The sequence below is a fragment of the Mauremys reevesii genome, linkage group 2 (genome assembly GCF_016161935.1).
Source record: "Mauremys reevesii isolate NIE-2019 linkage group 2, ASM1616193v1, whole genome shotgun sequence".
Lineage (NCBI taxonomy): Eukaryota > Metazoa > Chordata > Testudines > Geoemydidae > Mauremys > Mauremys reevesii.
This window is the reverse complement of record NC_052624.1, coordinates 286,710,535-286,731,848: the sequence shown is the minus strand read 5'-3', so window position 1 is coordinate 286,731,848 and position 21,314 is coordinate 286,710,535. Positions and strand designations below refer to the sequence as shown.

Genomic DNA, 21,314 nt, shown 5'->3' with positions numbered 1-21,314 from the left:
CAGCCCCAGTGCCCCCATACTGGGCAGAGCCCCGCCCCACAGCCCCCAGTGCCCCCATACCGGTCAGAGCCCTGCCCCCACAGTCCCCAGTGCCCCTACTGGTCAGAGCCTTGCCCCCACAACCCTCCATACTGGTCAGAGCCCCGCCTCCCACAGCCCCAGGGCCCCCATACTGGTCAGAGCCCCGCCCCTACAGCCCCCAGTGCCCTGCCATATCAATAAAAGGTTTGCCCCCCCCACAGCCCCCAGTGCCCCACCCATACCAGTCACAGCCCAGCTCCCTGCACAGCCCCCCCACTGGTACAGTCAGAGCCCCACCCCTAGCCCCCAGTGTCTCCCTGTACCAGTCCGAGTCCCCGTTCCCCCCCCGCTCCACCCCGCCCCCAGCGCCCAGTGCCAACCCCACCCCTATCACTCAGAGCCCCCACCATCAGCTCCGCCCCCCCAATGAGGTCGGAGCCCCTCCCCCAGCCCCCCTTAGAGCCCCGCCCCCACCCCGGGTCACCAGCTGCTTTGGCTGGGCCCCGCAGATGGGGCAGGGCTGGAGACGCCCCCTCCCAGGCTGCAGCAGGGGGCTCTGCCCTCCCGGTGGGCTGCAGGGGGAGGGGGTCACGGGCTCTGGATGAGGAGCTGTTGGCTGACTTGTTCCCACTGCCCGTAGCAGCTGCGGCCCAGCCCCAGAGCGCAGCTCTCAGCTGTGCCAGGCATCAGGGTGCCGCACCTTTGCCCAGTGCGTGGGCGTCCTGGGGGGCCGGGGGCTGCAGGGAGCCCCCCCACCTCACATTGACTGGAGCTGGGGAAACCCCACGGGCCCATCTGGTCTGTCCCTGGGGCCCCTCTGCCCCGGGCTCTGCCCATCCTGCTCTGAAATGAGCCCACAGCCTGGGGGGGGCGACTCCCAGTCCTGTTGCCGGGGGCTTCTCCAGGTCCTTCCACCCAAATGGTCCCTTTCACCATCCCCCACCTTACGCAGCCCTGCTCCATGCCCCCCACCCGGCTGTCTCTCCCCCACATCTCTGGGGCTGTCGGGGGAGTGCAGCCCCCTGGGGGAGTGCAGGGTGGAGCGGGCCCCAGTGCCAGGGATCGGGGAGCTCTGTGCAGACGCTGGCTCCGGGGACCACTTCCAGCTGGAAGGGCAGCGAGACGGTGCCACGAAACCTGAGCTGCTGCCAGGCTGCCTGTGTCCGACCCCCGACCAGGCCTGGCACAGCTGGACATGCGGGGGCTGGGGTCGGCCTGTCTACCCCCTGGGCTGGCACAGGGGCGTGTGGCGGGGGCAGGGCTGGCCCTGGTACAGGGAGATGTGGCTCATGGGGCCCAGTGGGAGGGGCCGTCTCCAGCACCCCACACACGGCCCCAGCTAGGTGCTGGGTGCGGGTGGCTGGCTGACCCCTGGCCCTACACCCATGGCTGAAGCGTTCCGAGCTCTCGGGGCTGGAGCCCGGTACCAGGCTCCCACACGCCCACTGGCTGGCAGAGGCGGGTGCCGGGGTGGGAGCCAGGATCCCGCACGGCCCCCAGACCCCCTTTGCTCAGTGTCAGGGGGCCCCCTAATGGCAGCTGCTGTCACTGCAGGGAGACCCTGGGCACCCCAGCACAGGGTGGTGAGGGGCTGGTCACCCTGCAGGCACCCCCAGGAACAGCTTTCCCGGGTGTCCCTTGCAGCAGGCGGTGCTCTGCACAGGAGCCAGGGCACTGGGCCCCCCACAGATTACCCTGCTGTGCCCCAGGAGGTGCCCCCACCTGTGGGCCCCTCCCCAGATAGATGCACCCCCATGGCTTCCCCCCCAGAGAACGCCAGCCACCGGCTCCCCGCAGAGGGGCCCTGGCTGGGCAGAGGCAGCTCCCCCTCAGAGCATGTCCCTGGCTCCTTGGTTACAGGAGCTGCCTCAAGACTGGCTCAGCCGGCTCCCCACAGCCCTGTGCCCCCGCGGCCCTGCCCCACAGCACTGCCCGGCCACCCGGCACAGCTCCTGGCAGGGGAAGGGGGCGTGACCCCGACAGAGCCACCCTCCCGCAGGGCAGCCCCGATAGCCCCACAGCCCCCCTCAGTACAGCAATGCCCCCCCAGCCCTGTGCCCCCGCGGCCCTGCCCCACAGCACTGCCCGGCCACCCGGCACAGCTCCTGGCAGGGGAAGGGGGCGTGACCCCGACAGAGCCACCCTCCGCAGGGCAGCCCCACAGCCCCTCAGTACAGCAATGCCCCCAGCCCTGTGCCCCGCGCCCCGCCCCACAGCACTGCCCGGCCACCCGGCACAGCTCCTGGCAGGGGAAGGGGCGTGACTCGACAGAGCCACCCTCCCGCAGGGCAGCCCCACAGCCCCCTCAGTACAGCAATACCCCCAGCCCTGTGCCCCCGCGGCCCTGCCCCACAGCACTGCCCGGCCACCCGGCACAGCTCCTGGCAGGGGAAGGGGGCGTGACCCCGACAGAGCCACCCTCCCGCAGGGCAGCCCCACAGCCCCCCTCAGTACAGCAATGCCCCCCCAGCCCTGTGCCCCCGCGGCCCCGCCCCACAGCACTGCCCGGCCACCCGGCACAGCTCCTGGCAGGGGAAGGGGGCGTGACCCCGACAGAGCCACCCTCCCGCAGGGCAGCCCCACAGCCCCCCTCAGTACAGCAATACCCCCCCAGCCCTGTGCCCCCGCGGCCCCGCCCCACAGCACTGCCCGGCCACCCGGCACAGCTCCTGGCAGGGGAAGGGGGCGTGATCCCCGACAGAGCCACCCTCCCGCAGGGCAGCCCCGATAGCCACTCTCAGGGATGACGCCCCCTCATCCCCCTCATTGTCCCCACCCCACAGCCCCCGCAGTGCAGCAACACCCCACAGCCCGAACAGCTCCCCGCAGTGCAGCGACGCAGCCTGCCCCCGACAGCCCCCCCGGGGCCGCGGCGCCCGCACATTCCCCCAGTGCAGTGACGCCCCCACATCCCCCTCATTGTCCCCACCCCACAGCCCCACAGTGCAGCAACACCACCACAGCCCGAACAGCCCCCGCAGTGCAGCGACGCAGCCTACCCCGACAGCCCCCAGTGCAGCGACGCCGCACATTCCCCAGTGCAGTGACGCCCCACATCTCCCTCATTGCCCCCACTCCCCACAGCCCCCTCAGTGCAGAAATGGCCCACAGTCCTGCCACAACCCCAGTGCAGTGACATGCCCCTGCCCCAACAGCCCCCAGTGCAGCGACGCCCCACAGCCCTACCACAGCCCTCCAATGCAGTGATGCGACCCCGCCCCACACAGCCCCCTCAGTGCCCCCCGCCCCTCACAGTCGCCCTCAGTGCAGCAATGCCCCACCTTGCCATGGACCCCCCCCGCCCCCACAGCCCCACCCATTCTCAATGCAGCTCCTCACCCCCCCCACCCCATCGCCCCAGCACAGACCCCGCACCCCAGGGTGCTTTGCCATACACAGCAGCAGCCCCCAGTAAGCTGCTGCTCCCGTGCAGGGTCCCAGCACTGTCTGCAGGGAGCGACTGCTCCAGGCAGCCCCATTCCAGGGGTCTCTGTGCAGTGCGGGGGCCCTGCCCGATGGGGGACGCCCCCGTTCCAAAGGGATCTCACCAAACAGGGCGACTGGGGGACAAAAGGGCAGGTGAAATTCAACACAGGTAAGTGCAGAGTGATGCACATTGGAAAACATCATCCCAGCGAGACGTACACCATGCTGGGCTCTCAAGGAGCTGTTCCCACGCAAGAAAGGGATCTTGGAGTCACTGTGGAGAGTTCTCTGAGAACAGCCACTCAATGTGCAGCGGCAGCCAAACAAGCGAACAGAATCCTGGGAATCATTAGGAAAGGGACAGAAAATATCACAGTGCCGCTCTATAAATCCATGGTGCGCTCACAGCTTGAATGCTGCATGCAGATCTGGTCGCCCCATCTCAGAAAAGATACATTGGAACTGGAAAAGGTTCGGAGAAGGACAACAAAAACGATTAGGGGTGTGGAACGGCTTCTCTAAAGGCGAGATTACAAAACCTGGGACTGCTCAGCTTGGAAAAGAGACGACTAACAGGGGTAAGGCAGAGGACTATAAAATCATGACTGGGCTGGAGAAAGTGCCTAGAGAAGAGTTATTTACCCTTTCCCATAGCACAAAAACACAGAGGTCACCCAATAACATTAACAGGCAGCAGGTTTAATATAAAACAAGAGGAAATATTTTTTTTCACCCAATGCACAACTAACCTGGGGAACTCACTGCCGTGGGATGTTGTGATGGCCAAGATGGTCAGGGATGAAATCCCATGTTTGGGCAACCCTCAACCTCTGACTGGCAGAAGCTGGGAGCGGAAACCAGGGGTGGGTCACTCCATAATTGCTCTGTTCTGTTCACTCCCCCTGAAGCTCTGATACAGACAATTGCTGGAGACAGGAGCCTGGGCTAGTTGGTCTGTGCTCTGGCCCAGTACGGCTGCTCATATGTTCCCACAACATGGCCCGGATATTTATAGCTTCTGTTCATGGAGTTTAAGGCCAGAAGGGCCCACTGTGACCACCCCGATCTGACCCCCGCACCACCCGCGTGTCGCATCCAGTGACTCCTGCAGCAAACCCAGAACTCGGAGCTGAGCCACAGCAGGGCCATCCTGTCTGGATTTCCAGCCCCCATCCCAGAATCACAGAAACGTGGGGCTCGAGAGAGTGTCAAGTCCAGCCCCCCACACTGAGGCAGGGCCAAGTAACCCTATAGCAGCCTTGTTCTTAAAAGCCACCACCGACGCGGGGACCCCACAACCTCCCTGAGACGCCTGTTCCAGAGCTGAACCCCCGAGAGTGGGGAAGCAGTGGCCATGAGAACGACTGATCCCCACCCAGTAAAAACATCACCTCACCCACCTTCTCTCCCACCTACCCCGGGCTCCTCACAGCTACACCACCACTTCCACTGACCGCGCAGGGTGGGTTTGCAACCCCTTATAACCGCCAGATCCTGTTCAGCAGTTCCCCACTCAGCCAGTTACTCCCCGGTTTGTAGCTGTGCATTTGATTTTTCCTTCCTAAGTGAAGTACTTGGCACTTGTCGACTGAATTTCATCTTGCTGATTTCAGACCAATTCTCCTATTTGCCACGGGCCTTTTGAATTCTAATCCTGCCCTCCAAAGTGCTTGCAACCCCTCCTAGCTCAGTGTCACCTGCACATTGTATAAGCCTAAACTTCCCTAGGTGAGCTGTTCCAGTGGTTAATTCCCCTGCCTGACAGGAAACTGCACCTTGCCTGGCTTTGACTTCCCAACATCAAATCTCATTCTGCCTTTTACAGCCAGACCCAAGAGCCGTCTGCCATCAGAAATCGGCTCCTCTGTAAGTGCCCAAGTCACCTCTGACACGTCTCTTGGATGAGCTAACTGGACGGAGTTTCTTTAGTCTCTGCCTTGAGGCCGTGTTCCACACCACACGCCAGCCTCGTAGAGCTTTTCTGAATCCTTCCCAGTTTGCCAACATCCTTGCTGAAATGCCACCACCCAGGGATGGGCCCACCAATGCCATACACAGAGGTCACAGCACCTCCGTGTCCTACTCGATGGTTCCCAGGATCACGTTCACATTATAGCCCCAGCATCGCGCAGGGAGCTCAGGGTCACACCCTCTACGTGCATTCCAGCAGCCAGCCCCCAATCTGACCCATGGGCTCTGTTCCCAGTCACGTGACCCTGCGCAGACACACGCCTGGCCCCCTCGTGGATTAAACACGTGCGGTTCAGAGGAACCTGCCGTACCAAACGATCCAGACTGGCTGTCCCTGTATTTACCACACCAGCAACTTGGTGTAGGCGCAAATGTTACCAGCAGTGATTGTCTGTTTTCTCCCAGATGATGGATAGATACTGAATAGCGCTGGGCTGAGACCAGATCCCACTAGAAACACGCCCACGGGGTGACGGTCCCCCATTCACAATGGCTGCTGGTGATCTGCCAATCCAGCTGCACTGTTCACACAGCATCTGTCTCTCATCACGTCCAGAGGGGGAGAGCTATGACCCTCTGCCCAGAGAAAGCGCATTGGCATGACGAGCACCCTACCTGCGATCCGGATCACGGCTCTCTCCGCCGGGTCCAGCACGGTCCCGCTGCCCGAGGACGACTTGGTTCTTTTGGTCCTCTGGTGCTTGGCCAGGTTCCAAGGGAGAGTGTCCCCAGGGCTAGGGGAGCTGCTGCTACCACTTGAACTCTCCTCTGCCATCCTGGACTTCTCCTTCCTGCCAGCAGACATCAGCTCCTGCAGAGTAGGAGAGCGTCAGAGCCCAGATCCCCCAGACCACTCTGCCTTGGCACACCCTGCTGCAGCAGCCATGGAACGCACCAGCGACCCCAACACATCCCAGCCTGACCCTCATTCAGGAGTCTAGCCTCTGTGCACACCCGTCCACCCAGTGTCTCCTACACCTGACCACCCAACACACAGTCGGCCCATCTAATACACCAGCACAGCTTGTATGCACACCCGTCCACGTGGTGTCTCCTACACCCAACCACCCAACACACTCTGCCCATATAATAAACCAGCACAATCTGTGCACACTCACCCGCCCAGTGTCTTCTACACCTGGCCACCCAACACAGTCTGCCCATCTAATACACCAGCACAGCTTGTGTGCACATCTGTCCACCTGGTGTCTCGTCCACCCAACCACCCAACACACAGTCTGCCCATCTAATACACCAGCACAACCCCTGTGCCCACCCATCCGCTCAGTGCCTCCTACATCCAACCACCCAACACAGTGTGCATATCTAATACACCAGCACAATCTGTGCACACTCACCCGCCCAGTGTCTTCTACACCTGGCCACCCAACACAGTGTGCATATCTAATACACCAGCACAATCTGAGCACACCCATCCACCCGGTATCACCTACACCCGACCGCCAAACACACAGCCTGCCAATGTAATACAGCTTGTGTGCACACCTGCCCACCTGGTGTCTCCTACACCCGACCACCCAACACACAGTCTGCCCATCTAATACACCAGCACAACCCCTGTGCACACCCATCCGCTCAGTGCCTCCTACATCCAACCACCCAACACAGTGTGCATATCTAATACACCAGCACAATCTGTGCACACCTGTCCGCCCAGTGTATCCTAAACTAGACCATCCAACACACAGTCTGCCCATCTAATACACCAGCACAATCTGAGCACACCCATCCACCCGGTATCGCCTACACCCAACCGCCGAACCAATGTAATACAGCTTGTGTGCACACCTGCCCACCTGGTGTCTCCTACATCCTACCATGCAACACAAAGTATGCCCAGCTAATACACCAGCACAATCTGTGCACACCCACCCACCTGGTGTCTCCTACACCCGACCACTCAATGCACAGTCAGCCCATCTAATACACCAGCACAGCCTCTGCGAACACCCATCCGCCCAGTGTCTCCTACACCTGATGACCCAACACAAAGTCTGCTCATTTAATACACCAGCACAATCTGTGCACACTCATCTTCCCAGTATCTCCTTGTGACAAAGTGAGAATGTTCTGGCTGTGTTCTGTGAATGCTGAGTGGGGAGTATTGACCTGGGAAGGGTGCAGGGGAGTTGTGCTGGGACGGCCTGCATTGGGGAAGGGAGGATACCTGGGCATGTAACATGAGAACCCAGGAGGGGGGTTGAAGGCCAGGTAACACCTCTGCCTGGGGAAACAACAAGGGACACACAGGCTGGGGGAGGAGCCGGGGGAGGCTGAGTGAGAGGCTGGAGGGAGTTTCAGTTTGGAGCTGGTGGGGAAATGGAGAGGGGTGACCTGACCAACAGGGCGGTGGCCTCCCTTGGGGCCCCAGATGGACCTAATTAAGGGGGTCCTGTTGTCTGGCAAGCCCTGTCCTGGACTGTGTTCCTGTCGTCTAAATAAACCTCCTGTTTTACCGGCTGGCTGAGAGTCACGGTGAATCGCAGGAAGCCAGGGGTGCAGAGCTCTGACTCCCCCACACTCCGTGACACTTCTACACCTGATCAGACAAAACAGTCTGCCCACCTAATACACTAGCACAGTTTATGTGCACACCCATCCACCCAGTATCTCCTACACTATCACCCAACACACAGTCTACCCATATAATACACCAGCACAGCCTCTGTGAACACCTGTCCGCCGAGTGTCTCCTGCACCCAATCAGACAAAACAATCTGCCCATCTAATACACTAGCAGAGTTTGTGTACACACCCATCCATCTGGTGTCTCCTACATCTGACCACCCAACACACAGTCTGCCCTTCTACCACAACAGCACAATCTGTGTGCACTCATCTTCCCAGTATCTCCTTCACCCGACCACCCAATACAGTCTGCCCATCTAATACACTAGCACAGCCTCTGTGCACACCCACCCGCCCAGTGTCTCCTACACCTGACTACCCAACACACAGTCTGTCCATCTAATACCCCAGCACAGCTTGTGTGCACATCCATTCACCTGGTGTCTCCTACACCTGACCAGCACAGCCTCTGTACACACCGACCTGCCCTGTGTCTCCTACACCCAACAATGCAACACAGTCTGACCATCTAATACGCCAGCAGAATCTGTGCACACTCATCCACCCAGTGTCTCCTGCACCCAACCACCCAACACACACTGTGCGCATGTAACACACCAGCACAATCTGTGCACACTCATACACCCAGCGTCCCCTACACCAGACCATCCAACATACAGTCTGCCTATCTAATACACCAGCACAATCTGAGCACACCCATCTGCCCGCTATCTCCTACACCCGACCGCAGAACACACAGCCTGCCAATCTAATACAGCTTGTGTGCACACCCGCCCACCTGGTGTCTTCTACACCCGATCACTCAACACACAGTCTGCCCATCGAACACGACAGGACAATCTGTGCACATCCATCTTCCCAGTATTTTCTACACCCAATCAGCCAACACAGTCTGCCCATCTAATGCACACTCATACACCTAGCGTCCCCTACACCAGAGCATCCAACATACAGTCTGCCCATCTAATACACCAGCACAACCTCTGTGCAGACCCATCCACTCAGTGTTTTCTACACCCGACCAGCAACACAATCTGCCCATCTAAAATACCAGCACAGCTTGTGTGCACACCCACCCACCCACGGTCTCCTACACCCGACCACCCAACACATAGTCTGCCCATCTAATACACCAGCACAAATGGGAATTGTGTGATCATGAGAGACTTTAACTTCCCAGATATAGATTGGAGGACAGGTGCTAGTAATAATAATATGGCTCAGATTTTCCTGGATGCGATAGCTGACAGATTTCTTCACCAAGTAGTTGAAGAACCAACAAGAGGGGATGCCATTTTAGATTTTATTTTGGTGAGTAGTGAGGACCTCATAGAAGAAATGGTTGTAGGGGACAACCTTGGTTCAAGTGATCATGAGCTAATTCAGTTCAAACTACATTAAAGGATAAACAAAAATAGATCTGGGACTAGGGTTTTTTTTTTTTATTTATTTCAAAAGGGCTAACCTTAAAGAATTAAGGAAATTAGTTAGGGAAATGGATTGGACTGAAGAACTTGTGGATCTAAAGGCGGGGGAGGCCTGGAATTACTTCAAGTCAAAGCTGCAGAAACTATCAGAATCCTGCATCCCAAGAAAGGGGGAAAAAATCATAGGCAGGAGTTGTAGACCAAGCTGGATGAGCAAGCATCTCAGAGAGGTGATTAAGAAAAAGCAGAAAGCCTACAAGGAGTGGAAGATGGGAGGAATTAGCAAGGAAAGCTGCCTTATTGAGGTCAGAACATGTAGGGATGAAGTGAGAAAGGCCAAAAGCCATGTAGAGTTGGACCTTGCAAAGGGAATTAAAACCACTAGTAAAAGGTTCTATAGCCATATAAGTAAGAAGAAAACAAAGAAAGAAGAAGTGGGATCGCTAAACACTGAGGATGGAATGGAGGTTAAGGATAATCTAGGCATGGCCCAATAGCTAAACAAATACTTTGCCTCAGACTTTAATGAGGCTAATGAGGATCTTAGGGATAATGGTAGGATGACAAATGGGAATGAGGATATGGAGGTAGATATTACCACATCCGAGGTAGAAGCCAAACTCGAACAGCTGAATGGGACTAAATCAGAGGGCCCAGATAATCTTCATCCAAGCATATTAAAGGAACTGGCACATGAAATTGCAAGCCCATTAGCAAGAATTTTTAATGAATCTGTAAACTCAGGGGTTGTACCGTATGACTGGAGAATTGCTAACATAGTTCCTATTTTTAAGAAAGGGGAAAAAAAGTGATCCGAGTAACTATAGGCCTGTTAGTTTGACATCTGTAGTATGCAAGGTCTTGGAAAAAAATTTGAAGGAGAAAGTAGTTAAGGACATTGAGGTCAATGGTAATTGGGACAAAATACAACATGGTTTTACAAAAGGTAGATTGTGCCAAACCAACCTGATCTCCTTCTTTGGGAGGGTAACAGATTTTTTAGACAGAGGAAACGCAGTGGATCTAATTTACCGTGATTTCAGTAAGGCATTTGACACGGTTCCACATGGGGAATTATTAGTTCAATAGGAAAAGATGGGGAACAATATGAAAATTGAAAGGTGGATAAGGAACTGGTTAAAGGGGAGACAACAACGGGTCATACTGAAAGGTGAATTCTCAGGCTGGAAGGAGGTTACTAGTGGAGTTCCTCAGGGATCAGTTTGGGGACCAATCTTATTTAATCTTTTTATTACTGACCTTGACACAAAAAGCGGGAATGTGCTAATAAAGTTTGCGGATGACACAAAGCTGGGAGGTATTGCTAACACAGAGAAGGACTGGGATATCATACAGGAAGCTCTGGATGACCTTGTAAACTGGAGTAATAGGGTAATAGGATGAAATTTAATAGTGAAAAGTGCAAGGTCATGCATTTAGGGATTAATAACAAGAATTTTAGTTATAAATTGGGGACACATCAGTTGGAAGTAACAGAGGAGAAGGACCTTGGAGTATTGGTTGATCACAGGATGACTATGAGCCACCAATGTGATATGGCCATTAAAAAAGCTAATGCAGTTTTAGGATGCATCAGGCAAGGTATTTCCAGCAAAGATAAGGAGGTGTTAGTACCGTTATACAAGGCACTGGTGAGACCTCATCTGGAATACTGTGTGCAGTTCTGGTCTCCCATGTTTAAGAAGGATGAATACAAACTGGAATAAGTACAGAGAAGGGCTACTAGGATGATCCGAGGAATGGAAAACTTTTCTTACAAAAGAAGACTCAAAAAGCTTGGCTTGTTTAGCCTAACCAAAAGAAGGTTGAGGGGGGGGATATGATTGCTCTTTATCAGAGGGATTAATATCAGGGAGGAAGAGGAATTATTTAAGCTTAGTACCAATGTGGATACAAGAACAAATGGATATAAACTGGACACTAGGAAGTTTAGACTTGAAATTAGACGAAGGTTTCTAACCATTAGAGGAGTGAAGTTCTGGAACAGCCTTCCAAGAGGTGTAGTGGGGGCAAAAGACATATCTGGCTTTAAGACTAAGTTTGATAAGTTTATGGAGGGGATGGTATGATGGAATAGCCTAATTTTGGCAATTTAGCAATTGATCATCGGTTATCAGCAGGTAAGTATGCCCAGTGGTCTGTGATGGGATGTTAGATGGGTGGGATCTGAGTTACTGCAGAGAATTCTTTCCTGGGTGCTGGCTGGTGAGTCTTGCCCCCATGCTCAGAGTTTAACTGATCGCCATATTTGGGGTCGGGAAGGACTTTTCCCTCCAGGGCAGATTGGCAGAGGCCCTGGAGGCTTTTTGCCTTCCTCTGCAGCATGGGGCACGGGTCACTTGCTGGAGGATTCTCTGCAGCTTGAGGTCTTCAAACCAAAATTTGAGGACTTCAATAACTCCGACATAGGTTAGGGGTTTGTTACAGGAGTGGGTGGGTGAGATTCTGTGGCCTGCGTTGTGCAGGTCAGACTAGATGATCATAATGGTCCCTTCTGACCTTAAAGCCTATGAGCACAATCTGTGCACAACTATCCGTCCAGTGTCTCCTACACCCGACCAGCCAACACAGTTTGCCAGTCTAATACACCACCATAGCTTGGGTGCACACTCATCCACCTGGTGTCTTCTACACCCGACCAGCCAAAATGAAGTCTGCCCATCTAATACACCAGCACAGGCTCTATGAACACCCGTTCGCCCAGTGTCTCATACACCCAATCAGCCAACACAGTCTGCCCATCTAATGCACACTCATACACCTAGCGTCCCCTACACCAGAGCATCCAACATACAGTCTGCCCATCTAATACACCAGCACAACCTCTGTGCAGACCCATCCACTCAGTGTTTTCTACACCCGACCAGCAACACAATCTGCCCATCTAAAATACCAGCACAGCTTGTGTGCACACCCACCCACCCACGGTCTCCTACACCCGACCACCCAACACATAGTCTGCCCATCTAATACACCAGCACAAATGGGAATTGTGTGATCATGAGAGACTTTAACTTCCCAGATATAGATTGGAGGACAGGTGCTAGTAATAATAATATGGCTCAGATTTTCCTGGATGCGATAGCTGACAGATTTCTTCACCAAGTAGTTGAAGAACCAACAAGAGGGGATGCCATTTTAGATTTTATTTTGGTGAGTAGTGAGGACCTCATAGAAGAAATGGTTGTAGGGACAACCTTGGTTCAAGTGATCATGAGCTAATTCAGTTCAAACTACATTAAAGGATAAACAAAAATAGATCTGGGACTAGGGTTTTTTTTTATTTATTTCAAAGGGCTAACCTTAAAGAATTAAGGAAATTAGTTAGGAAATGGATTGGACTGAAGAACTTGTGGATCTAAAGGCGGGGAGGCCTGGAATTACTTCAAGTCAAAGCTGCAGAAACTATCAGAATCCTGCATCCCAAGAAAGGGGAAAAAAATCATAGGCAGGAGTTGTAGACCAAGCTGGATGAGCAAGCATCTCAGAGAGGTGATTAAGAAAAAGCAGAAAGCCTACAAGGAGTGGAAGATGGGAGGAATTAGCAAGGAAAGCTGCCTTATTGAGGTCAGAACATGTAGGGATGAAGTGAGAAAGGCCAAAAGCCATGTAGAGTTGGACCTTGCAAAGGGAATTAAAACCACTAGTAAAAGGTTCTATAGCCATATAAGTAAGAAGAAAACAAAGAAAGAAGAAGTGGGATCGCTAAACACTGAGGATGGAATGGAGGTTAAGGATAATCTAGGCATGGCCCAATAGCTAAACAAATACTTTGCCTCAGACTTTAATGAGGCTAATGAGGATCTTAGGGATAATGGTAGGATGACAAATGGGAATGAGGATATGGAGGTAGATATTACCACATCCGAGGTAGAAGCCAAACTCGAACAGCTGAATGGGACTAAATCAGAGGGCCCAGATAATCTTCATCCAAGCATATTAAAGGAACTGGCACATGAAATTGCAAGCCCATTAGCAAGAATTTTTAATGAATCTGTAAACTCAGGGGTTGTACCGTATGACTGGAGAATTGCTAACATAGTTCCTATTTTTAAGAAAGGGGAAAAAAAGTGATCCGAGTAACTATAGGCCTGTTAGTTTGACATCTGTAGTATGCAAGGTCTTGGAAAAAAATTTGAAGGAGAAAGTAGTTAAGGACATTGAGGTCAATGGTAATTGGGACAAAATACAACATGGTTTTACAAAGGTAGATTGTGCCAAACCAACCTGATCTCCTTCTTTGGGAGGGTAACAGATTTTTTAGACAGAGGAAACGCAGTGGATCTAATTTACCGTGATTTCAGTAAGGCATTTGACACGGTTCCACATGGGGAATTATTAGTTCAATAGGAAAAGATGGGGAACAATATGAAAATTGAAAGGTGGATAAGGAACTGGTTAAAGGGGAGACAACAACGGGTCATACTGAAAGGTGAATTCTCAGGCTGGAAGGAGGTTACTAGTGGAGTTCCTCAGGGATCAGTTTGGGGACCAATCTTATTTAATCTTTTTATTACTGACCTTGACACAAAAAGCGGGAATGTGCTAATAAAGTTTATGGATGACACAAAGCTGGGAGGTATTGCTAACACAGAGAAGGACTGGGATATCATACAGGAAGCTCTGGATGACCTTGTAAACTGGAGTAATAGGGTAATAGGATGAAATTTAATAGTGAAAAGTGCAAGGTCATGCATTTAGGGATTAATAACAAGAATTTTAGTTATAAATTGGGGACACATCAGTTGGAAGTAACAGAGGAGAAGGACCTTGAGTATTGGTTGATCACAGGATGACTATGAGCCACCAATGTGATATGGCCATTAAAAAAGCTAATGCAGTTTTAGGATGCATCAGGCAAGGTATTTCCAGCAAAGATAAGGAGGTGTTAGTACCGTTATACAAGGCACTGGTGAGACCTCATCTGGAATACTGTGTGCAGTTCTGGTCTCCCATGTTTAAGAAGGATGAATACAAACTGGAATAAGTACAGAGAAAGGCTACTAGGATGATCCGAGGAATGGAAAACTTTTCTTACAAAAGAAGACTCAAAAAGCTTGGCTTGTTTAGCCTAACCAAAAGAAGGTTGAGGGGGGGGATATGATTGCTCTTTATCAGAGGGATTAATATCAGGGAGGAAGAGGAATTATTTAAGCTTAGTACCAATGTGGATACAAGAACAAATGGATATAAACTGGACACTAGGAAGTTTAGACTTGAAATTAGACGAAGGTTTCTAACCATTAGAGGAGTGAAGTTCTGGAACAGCCTTCCAAGAGGTGTAGTGGGGGCAAAAGACATATCTGGCTTTAAGACTAAGTTTGATAAGTTTATGGAGGGGATGGTATGATGGAATAGCCTAATTTTGGCAATTTAGCAATTGATCATCGGTTATCAGCAGGTAAGTATGCCCAGTGGTCTGTGATGGGATGTTAGATGGGTGGGATCTGAGTTACTGCAGAGAATTCTTTCCTGGGTGCTGGCTGGTGAGTCTTGCCCCCATGCTCAGAGTTTAACTGATCGCCATATTTGGGGTCGGGAAGGAATTTTCCCTCCAGGGCAGATTGGCAGAGGCCCTGGAGGCTTTTTGCCTTCCTCTGCAGCATGGGGCACGGGTCACTTGCTGGAGGATTCTCTGCAGCTTGAGGTCTTCAAACCAAAATTTGAGGACTTCAATAACTCCGACATAGGTTAGGGGTTTGTTACAGGAGTGGGTGGGTGAGATTCTGTGGCCTGCGTTGTGCAGGTCAGACTAGATGATCATAATGGTCCCTTCTGACCTTAAAGCCTATGAGCACAATCTGTGCACAACTATCCGTCCAGTGTCTCCTACACCCGACCAGCCAACACAGTTTGCCAGTCTAATACACCACCATAGCTTGGGTGCACACTCATCCACCTGGTGTCTTCTACACCCGACCAGCCAAAATGAAGTCTGCCCATCTAATACACCAGCACAGGCTCTATGAACACCCGTTCGCCCAGTGTCTCATACACCCGATCACCCAACACACAGTCTGTCCATATAATACACCAGAAGAATCTGTGCACAACCATTGGTCTGGTGTCTCCTACACCCGACCAGCCAACACAGTCTGCCCATCTAATACACTAGCACAGCTTGTTTGCACACCCATCCATAAGAACGGCCATACCGGGTCAGACCAAAGGTCCATCTAGCCCAGTATCTGTCTACTGACAGTGGCCAATGCCAGGTGCCCCAGAGAGAGTGAACCTAACAGGCAATGATCAAGTGATCTCTCTCCTGCCATCCAATTCCATCCTCTGACGAACAGAGGCTAGGGACACCATTCTTACCCATCCTGGCTAATAGCCATTTATGGTCTTAGCCACCGTGAATTTATCCAGTCCCCTTTTAAACATTGTTATAGTCCCAGCCTTCACAACCTCCTCAGGTAAGGAGTTCCACAAGTTAACTGTGCACTGTGTGAAGAACTTCCTTTTATTTGTTTTAAACCTGCTGCCTATTAATTTCATTTGGTGACCCCTAGTTCTTGTATTATGGGAATAAGTAAATAACTTTTCCTTATCCACTTTCTCAACATCACTCATGATTTTATATACCTCTATCATAACCCCCCTTAGTCTTCTCTTTTCCAAGCTGAAGAGTCCTAGCCTCTTTAATCTTTCCTCGTATGGGACCCTCTCCAAACCCCTAATCATTTTAGTTGCTCTTTTCTGAACCTTTTCTAGTGCCAGTATATCTTTTTTGAGGTGAGGAGACCACATCTGTACACAGTATTTGAGATGTGGGCGTACCATGGATTTATATAAGGGCAATAATATATTCTCAGTCTTATTCTCTATCCCCTTTTTAATGATTCCTAATATCCTGTTTGCTTTTTTGACTGACTCTGCACACTGCGTGGACATCTTCAGAGAACTATCCACGATGATTCCAAGATCTTTATCCTGACTCGTTGTAGCTAAATTAGCCCCCATCGTGTTGTATGTATAGTTGGGGTTATTTTTTCCAATGTGCATAACTTTACATTTATCCACATTAATTTTCATTTGCCATTTTGTTGCCCAATCACTTAGTTTTGTGAGATCTTTTTGAAGTTCTTCACAATCTGCTTTGGTCTTAACTATCTTGAGTAGTTTAGTATCATCTGCAAACTTTGCCACCTCACTGTTCACCCCTTTCTCCAGATCATTTATGAATAAATTGAATAGGACTGGTCCTAGGACTGACCCTTGGGGAACACCACTAGTTACCCCTCTCCATTCTGAGAATTTACCATTAATTCCTACCCTTTGTTCCCTGTCCTTTAACCAGTTCTCAATCCATGAAAGGACCTTCCCTTTTATCCCATGACAGTTTAATTTACGTAAGAGCCTTTGGTGAGGGACCTTGTCAAAGGCTTTCTGGAAATCTAAGTACACTATGTCCACTGGATCCCCCTTGTCCACATGTTTGTTGACCCCTTCAAAGAACTCTAATAGATTAGTAAGACACGATTTCCCTTTACAGAAACCATGTTGACTATTGCTCAACAGTTTATGTTTTTCTATGTGTCTGACAATTTTATTCTTAACTATTGTTTCGACTAATTTGCCCGGTACCGACGTTAGACTTACCGGTCTGTAATTGCCGGGATCACCCCTAGAGCCCTTTTAAAATTTTGGCGTTAGATTAGCTAACTTCCAGTCATTGGGTACCGAACCCGATTTAAAGGACAGGTTACAAACCTTAGTTAATAGTTCCGCAACTTCACATTTGAGTTCTTTCAGAACTCTTGGGTGAATGCCATCTGGTCCCGGTGACTTGTTAATGTTAAGTTTATCAATTAATTCCAAAACCTCCTCTAGTGACACTTCAAATCTGTGACAGTTCCTCAGATTTGTCACCTACAAAAGCCAGCTCAGGTTTGGGAATCTCCCTAACATCCTCAGCCGTGAAGACTGAAGCAAAGAAACCATTTAGTTTCTCCTCAATGACTTTATCGTCTTTAAGCGCTCCTTTTCTATCTCTATCATCGAGGGCCCCCACTGGTTGTTTAGCAGGCTTCCTGCTTCTGATGTACTTAAACATTTTGTTATTACCTTTGGAGTTTTTGGCTAGCCGTTCTTCAAACTCCTCTTTGGCTTTTCTTATTACACTCTTGCACTTAAGTTGGCAGTGTTTGTGCTCCTTTCTATTTGCCTCACTAGGATTTGACTTCCACTTTTTAAAGGAAGTCTTTTTATCTCTCACTGCTTCTTTTACATGGTTGTTAAGCCACGGTGGCTCTTTTTTAGTTCTTTTACTGTTTTTCTTAATTTGGGGTATACATTGAAGTTGGGCCTCTATTATGGTGTCTTTAAAAAGGGCCCATGCAACTTGCAGGGATTTCACTTTAGTCACTGTACCTTTTAACTTTTGTCTAACTAACCCCCTCATTTTTGTATAGTTCCCCCTTTTGAAATTAAATGCCACAGTGTTGGGCTGATGAGGTGTTCTTCCCACCACAGGGATGTTGAATGCTATTGTATTATGGTCACTATTTCCAAGCGGTCCTGCTATAGTTACCTCTTGGACCAGCTCCTGCGCTCCACTCAGGATTAAATCTTAAATTTTGATAGCCTCTCTAATTTCCCTTAGCATTTCATCATCACTATCACTGTCCTGGTCAGGTGGTCGATAATAGATCCCTAATGTTATATTTTTATTAGAACATGAAATTTCTATCCATAGAGATTCTATGGAACACGTGGATTCGCTTAAGATTTTTACTTCATTTGAATCTACATTTTCTTTCACATATAGCGCCACTCCTCCCCCCCGCACGACCTGTTCTGTCCTTCCGATATATTTTGTACCCCGGAATGATTGTGTCCCATTGATTGCTCTCAGTCCATCAGGTTTCTGTGATGCCTATTATATCTATATCCTCCTTTATCACAAGGCACTCTAGTTCACCCATCTTATTATTTAGACTTCTGGCATTTGTGTACAAGCACTTTAAAAACTTGTCCCTGTTTATTAGCCTGCCTTTTTCTGATGTGCCAGATTCTTTTTTATGTGACTGTTTATCATCTGATCCGGCCCTTACATTATACTCTTCAGTCCTCTGCTCCCGACTATAACCTGGAGATTCTCTATCATCAGACTCTCCCCTACGAGAAGTCTGTGTCCGATCCACACGCTCCTCTGCAGCAGTCGGCTTTCCCCCATCTCCTAGTTTAAAAACTGCTCTACAACCTTTTTAATGTTTAGTGCCAGCAGTCTGGTTCCACTTTGGTTTAGGTGGAACCCATCTCTCCTGTATAGGCTCCTCCCATCCCAGAAGTTTCCCCAGTTCCTAATGAACGTGAACCCCTCCTCTCTACACCATCGTCTCATCCACGCATTGAGACTGGTGTCTCCTACTGGTGTCTCCTACACCCAACACACAATCTACCCATCTAATACACCAGCACAGCCTCTGTGAACACCCATCCACCCAGTGTCTCCTATACCTGATGACCCAACACACAATCTGCCCATCCAACACACCAGCACAGTCTGTGCACACCCAGCCACCCGGTGTCTCCTACACCCAGCCACAGTCTGCCCATCTAATACACCAGGACAAACAAAACTGAACAAAACTGACCCCAAGACCGACCCTTTTGGCACTCCACTTGATACCAGCTGCCAACTAGAAATGGAGCCATTGATCACTACCCGTTGAGCCCTACCATCTAGCCAGTTTTCTACCCACCATATTTGTTCAATATCTTCATTAATGATCTGGAGGATGGCATGGACTGCACCCTCAGCAAGTTTGCAGATGACACTAAACTGGGAGGAGTGGTAGATACACTGGAGGGTAGGGATAGGATACAGAGGGACCTAGAGAAATTAGAGGATTGGGCCAAAAGAAACCTGATGAGGTTCAACAAGGACAAGTGCAGAGTCCTGCACTTAGGACGGAAGAATCCCATGCACCGCTACAGACTAGGGACCGAGTGGCTAGGCAGCAGTTCTGCAGAAAAGGACCTAGGAGTTACAGTGGACGAGAAGCTGGATATGAGTCGACAGTGTGTCCTTGTTGCCAAGAAGGCTAACGGCATTTTGGGCTGTATAAGTAGGGGCATTGCCAGCAGGTCGAGGGATGTGATCATTCCCCTCTATTCAACATTGGCGAGGCCTCATCTGGAGTACTGGGTCCAGTTTTGGGCCCCACACTACAAGAAGGATGTGGATAAATTGGAGAGAGTCCAGCGGAGGGCAACAAAAATGATTAGGGGGCTGGGACACATGACTTATGAGGAGAGGCTTAGGAAGGTTTAGGTTGGATATTAGGAAAACCTTTCACTAGAAGGGTGGTGAAGCACTGGAATGGGTTCCCTAGGGCGGTGGTGGAATCTCCGTCCTTAGAGGTTTTTAAGGCCCAGTTTGACAAAGCCCTGGCTGGGATGATTTATTTGGTGTTGGTCCTACTTTGAGCAGGGGGTTGGACTAGATGACCTCCTGAGATCCCTTCCAACCCCGATATTCTATGGTTCTATGAAAGCAGCAAAGAATCCTGTGGCACCTTATAGACTAACAGACGTTTTGCAGCATGAGCTTTCGTGGGTGAATACCACTTGCAGCCGAAGAAGTGGGTATTCACCCACGAAAGCTCATGCTGCAAAACGTCTGTTAGTCTATAAGGTGCCACAGGATTCTTTGCTGCTTTTACAGAACCAGACTAACACGGCTACCCCTCTGATACTATGGTTCTATGATCACCCAACACACAGTCTGCCCATCTAATACACCAGCACAGCCTGTGCTCAGCCCCGCTCTTCTGTCCATGAATCAACCACACAGCCTCAATGTCTGTCACTACCAAGCCTTGAATCCATGGTACTCTGCCTTTCAACGTGTTACAACCCAGTCTCTGTCTCGCTCACATATGGGTCCTGCCCCTGGGTCCCCACTGTGCCAAGTACCAAAAATCTCGTTCCACCCCAGCCTGTGCCCAGCCTCCCGTTACACCCCTCTGCAGTGCCCCTTCACACCTCCACAGCCTCTTCCCTGCCCCCAGCCTCCTGCGGGTCTGGCGCCTGTGAGGAGTGAGCAAACCGCCCGCAGGGAGCATCCACAGCCCACCTGAGCCATTGGGTAGCTGTGCCCACCCCCCATGCCCCACGTTTGGAAATGCCAGAAGTAGAACTGACCACACAACCTTTGCTCTGCCCCTTGTGTCTGCGCTACGAGACAGCCCATCACTGCATGTCCCCGCACTGCGGCTCCCACGCGCCCTGCCTCACACAGGGCCCAGGACAGACCTGCTCTGGGAGGGGGGTTTAAAAAACCATCCTGAAAAAAACAGAATTCTCTCCTGTGGCATCATACTGACATCTCAGTTCAGAGGCAGCCACAGCGGCGTGACTCCAGGCCCCAGCCCTGCCCTGCACGAAAGGCGTGCCAGGAGTTCTCATGGGGTGCACTGCACCCAGGCAGGGAGTGGGGAGGAGATTCTTGCCCCAGCCCCACAGCAGCTACCTCCTCGCACTCCACATGCCCTGCATGGGGTTGGCTCTCCCTGGGTGGGTCACCCACTGGACACAGGTCTGTCCCGTCCCGCAGCCACCCTGCACGTGGGGTGTGCTGACACGGAGAAGCAGTGTGGGAGGACGGACGGACCACCATGCACCCACACGGGATGGCCTCATGGCTCAGGCACAGATGGAATTGTGCTCTCTGGGCTCTATCCCTGGCTTCACCCCAGGGGGCCATGTGATCTGGGGTGAGACCTGCCCCTTGCAGCCCAGAACCCCCTCTAAGCCTGCCGCTGCCCCAGGCCGGAGGGGACTGAGCCCCCAGCTGTTAGGAAGGATGGGCTGGAAGGCGCCATGTAACTG

General features: G+C 51.5%; 1 protein-coding gene across 4 annotated transcripts in view; it reads right to left on the bottom strand.

The window, feature by feature from the left end:
- Positions 1 to 21,314, bottom strand: part of PLEC (plectin) — a 155,577-nt gene that overhangs the window by 114,475 nt on the left and 19,788 nt on the right. For all 4 annotated transcript variants that reach the window (XM_039521309.1, XM_039521308.1, XM_039521310.1 and 1 more), the window contains exon 4: positions 6,034 to 6,229. In XM_039521309.1, coding sequence (XP_039377243.1) covers positions 6,034 to 6,223 — 190 coding nt within the window. In that variant the 5' untranslated portion in view covers positions 6,224 to 6,229. The remainder of the gene's footprint in view (positions 1 to 6,033; positions 6,230 to 21,314) is intronic.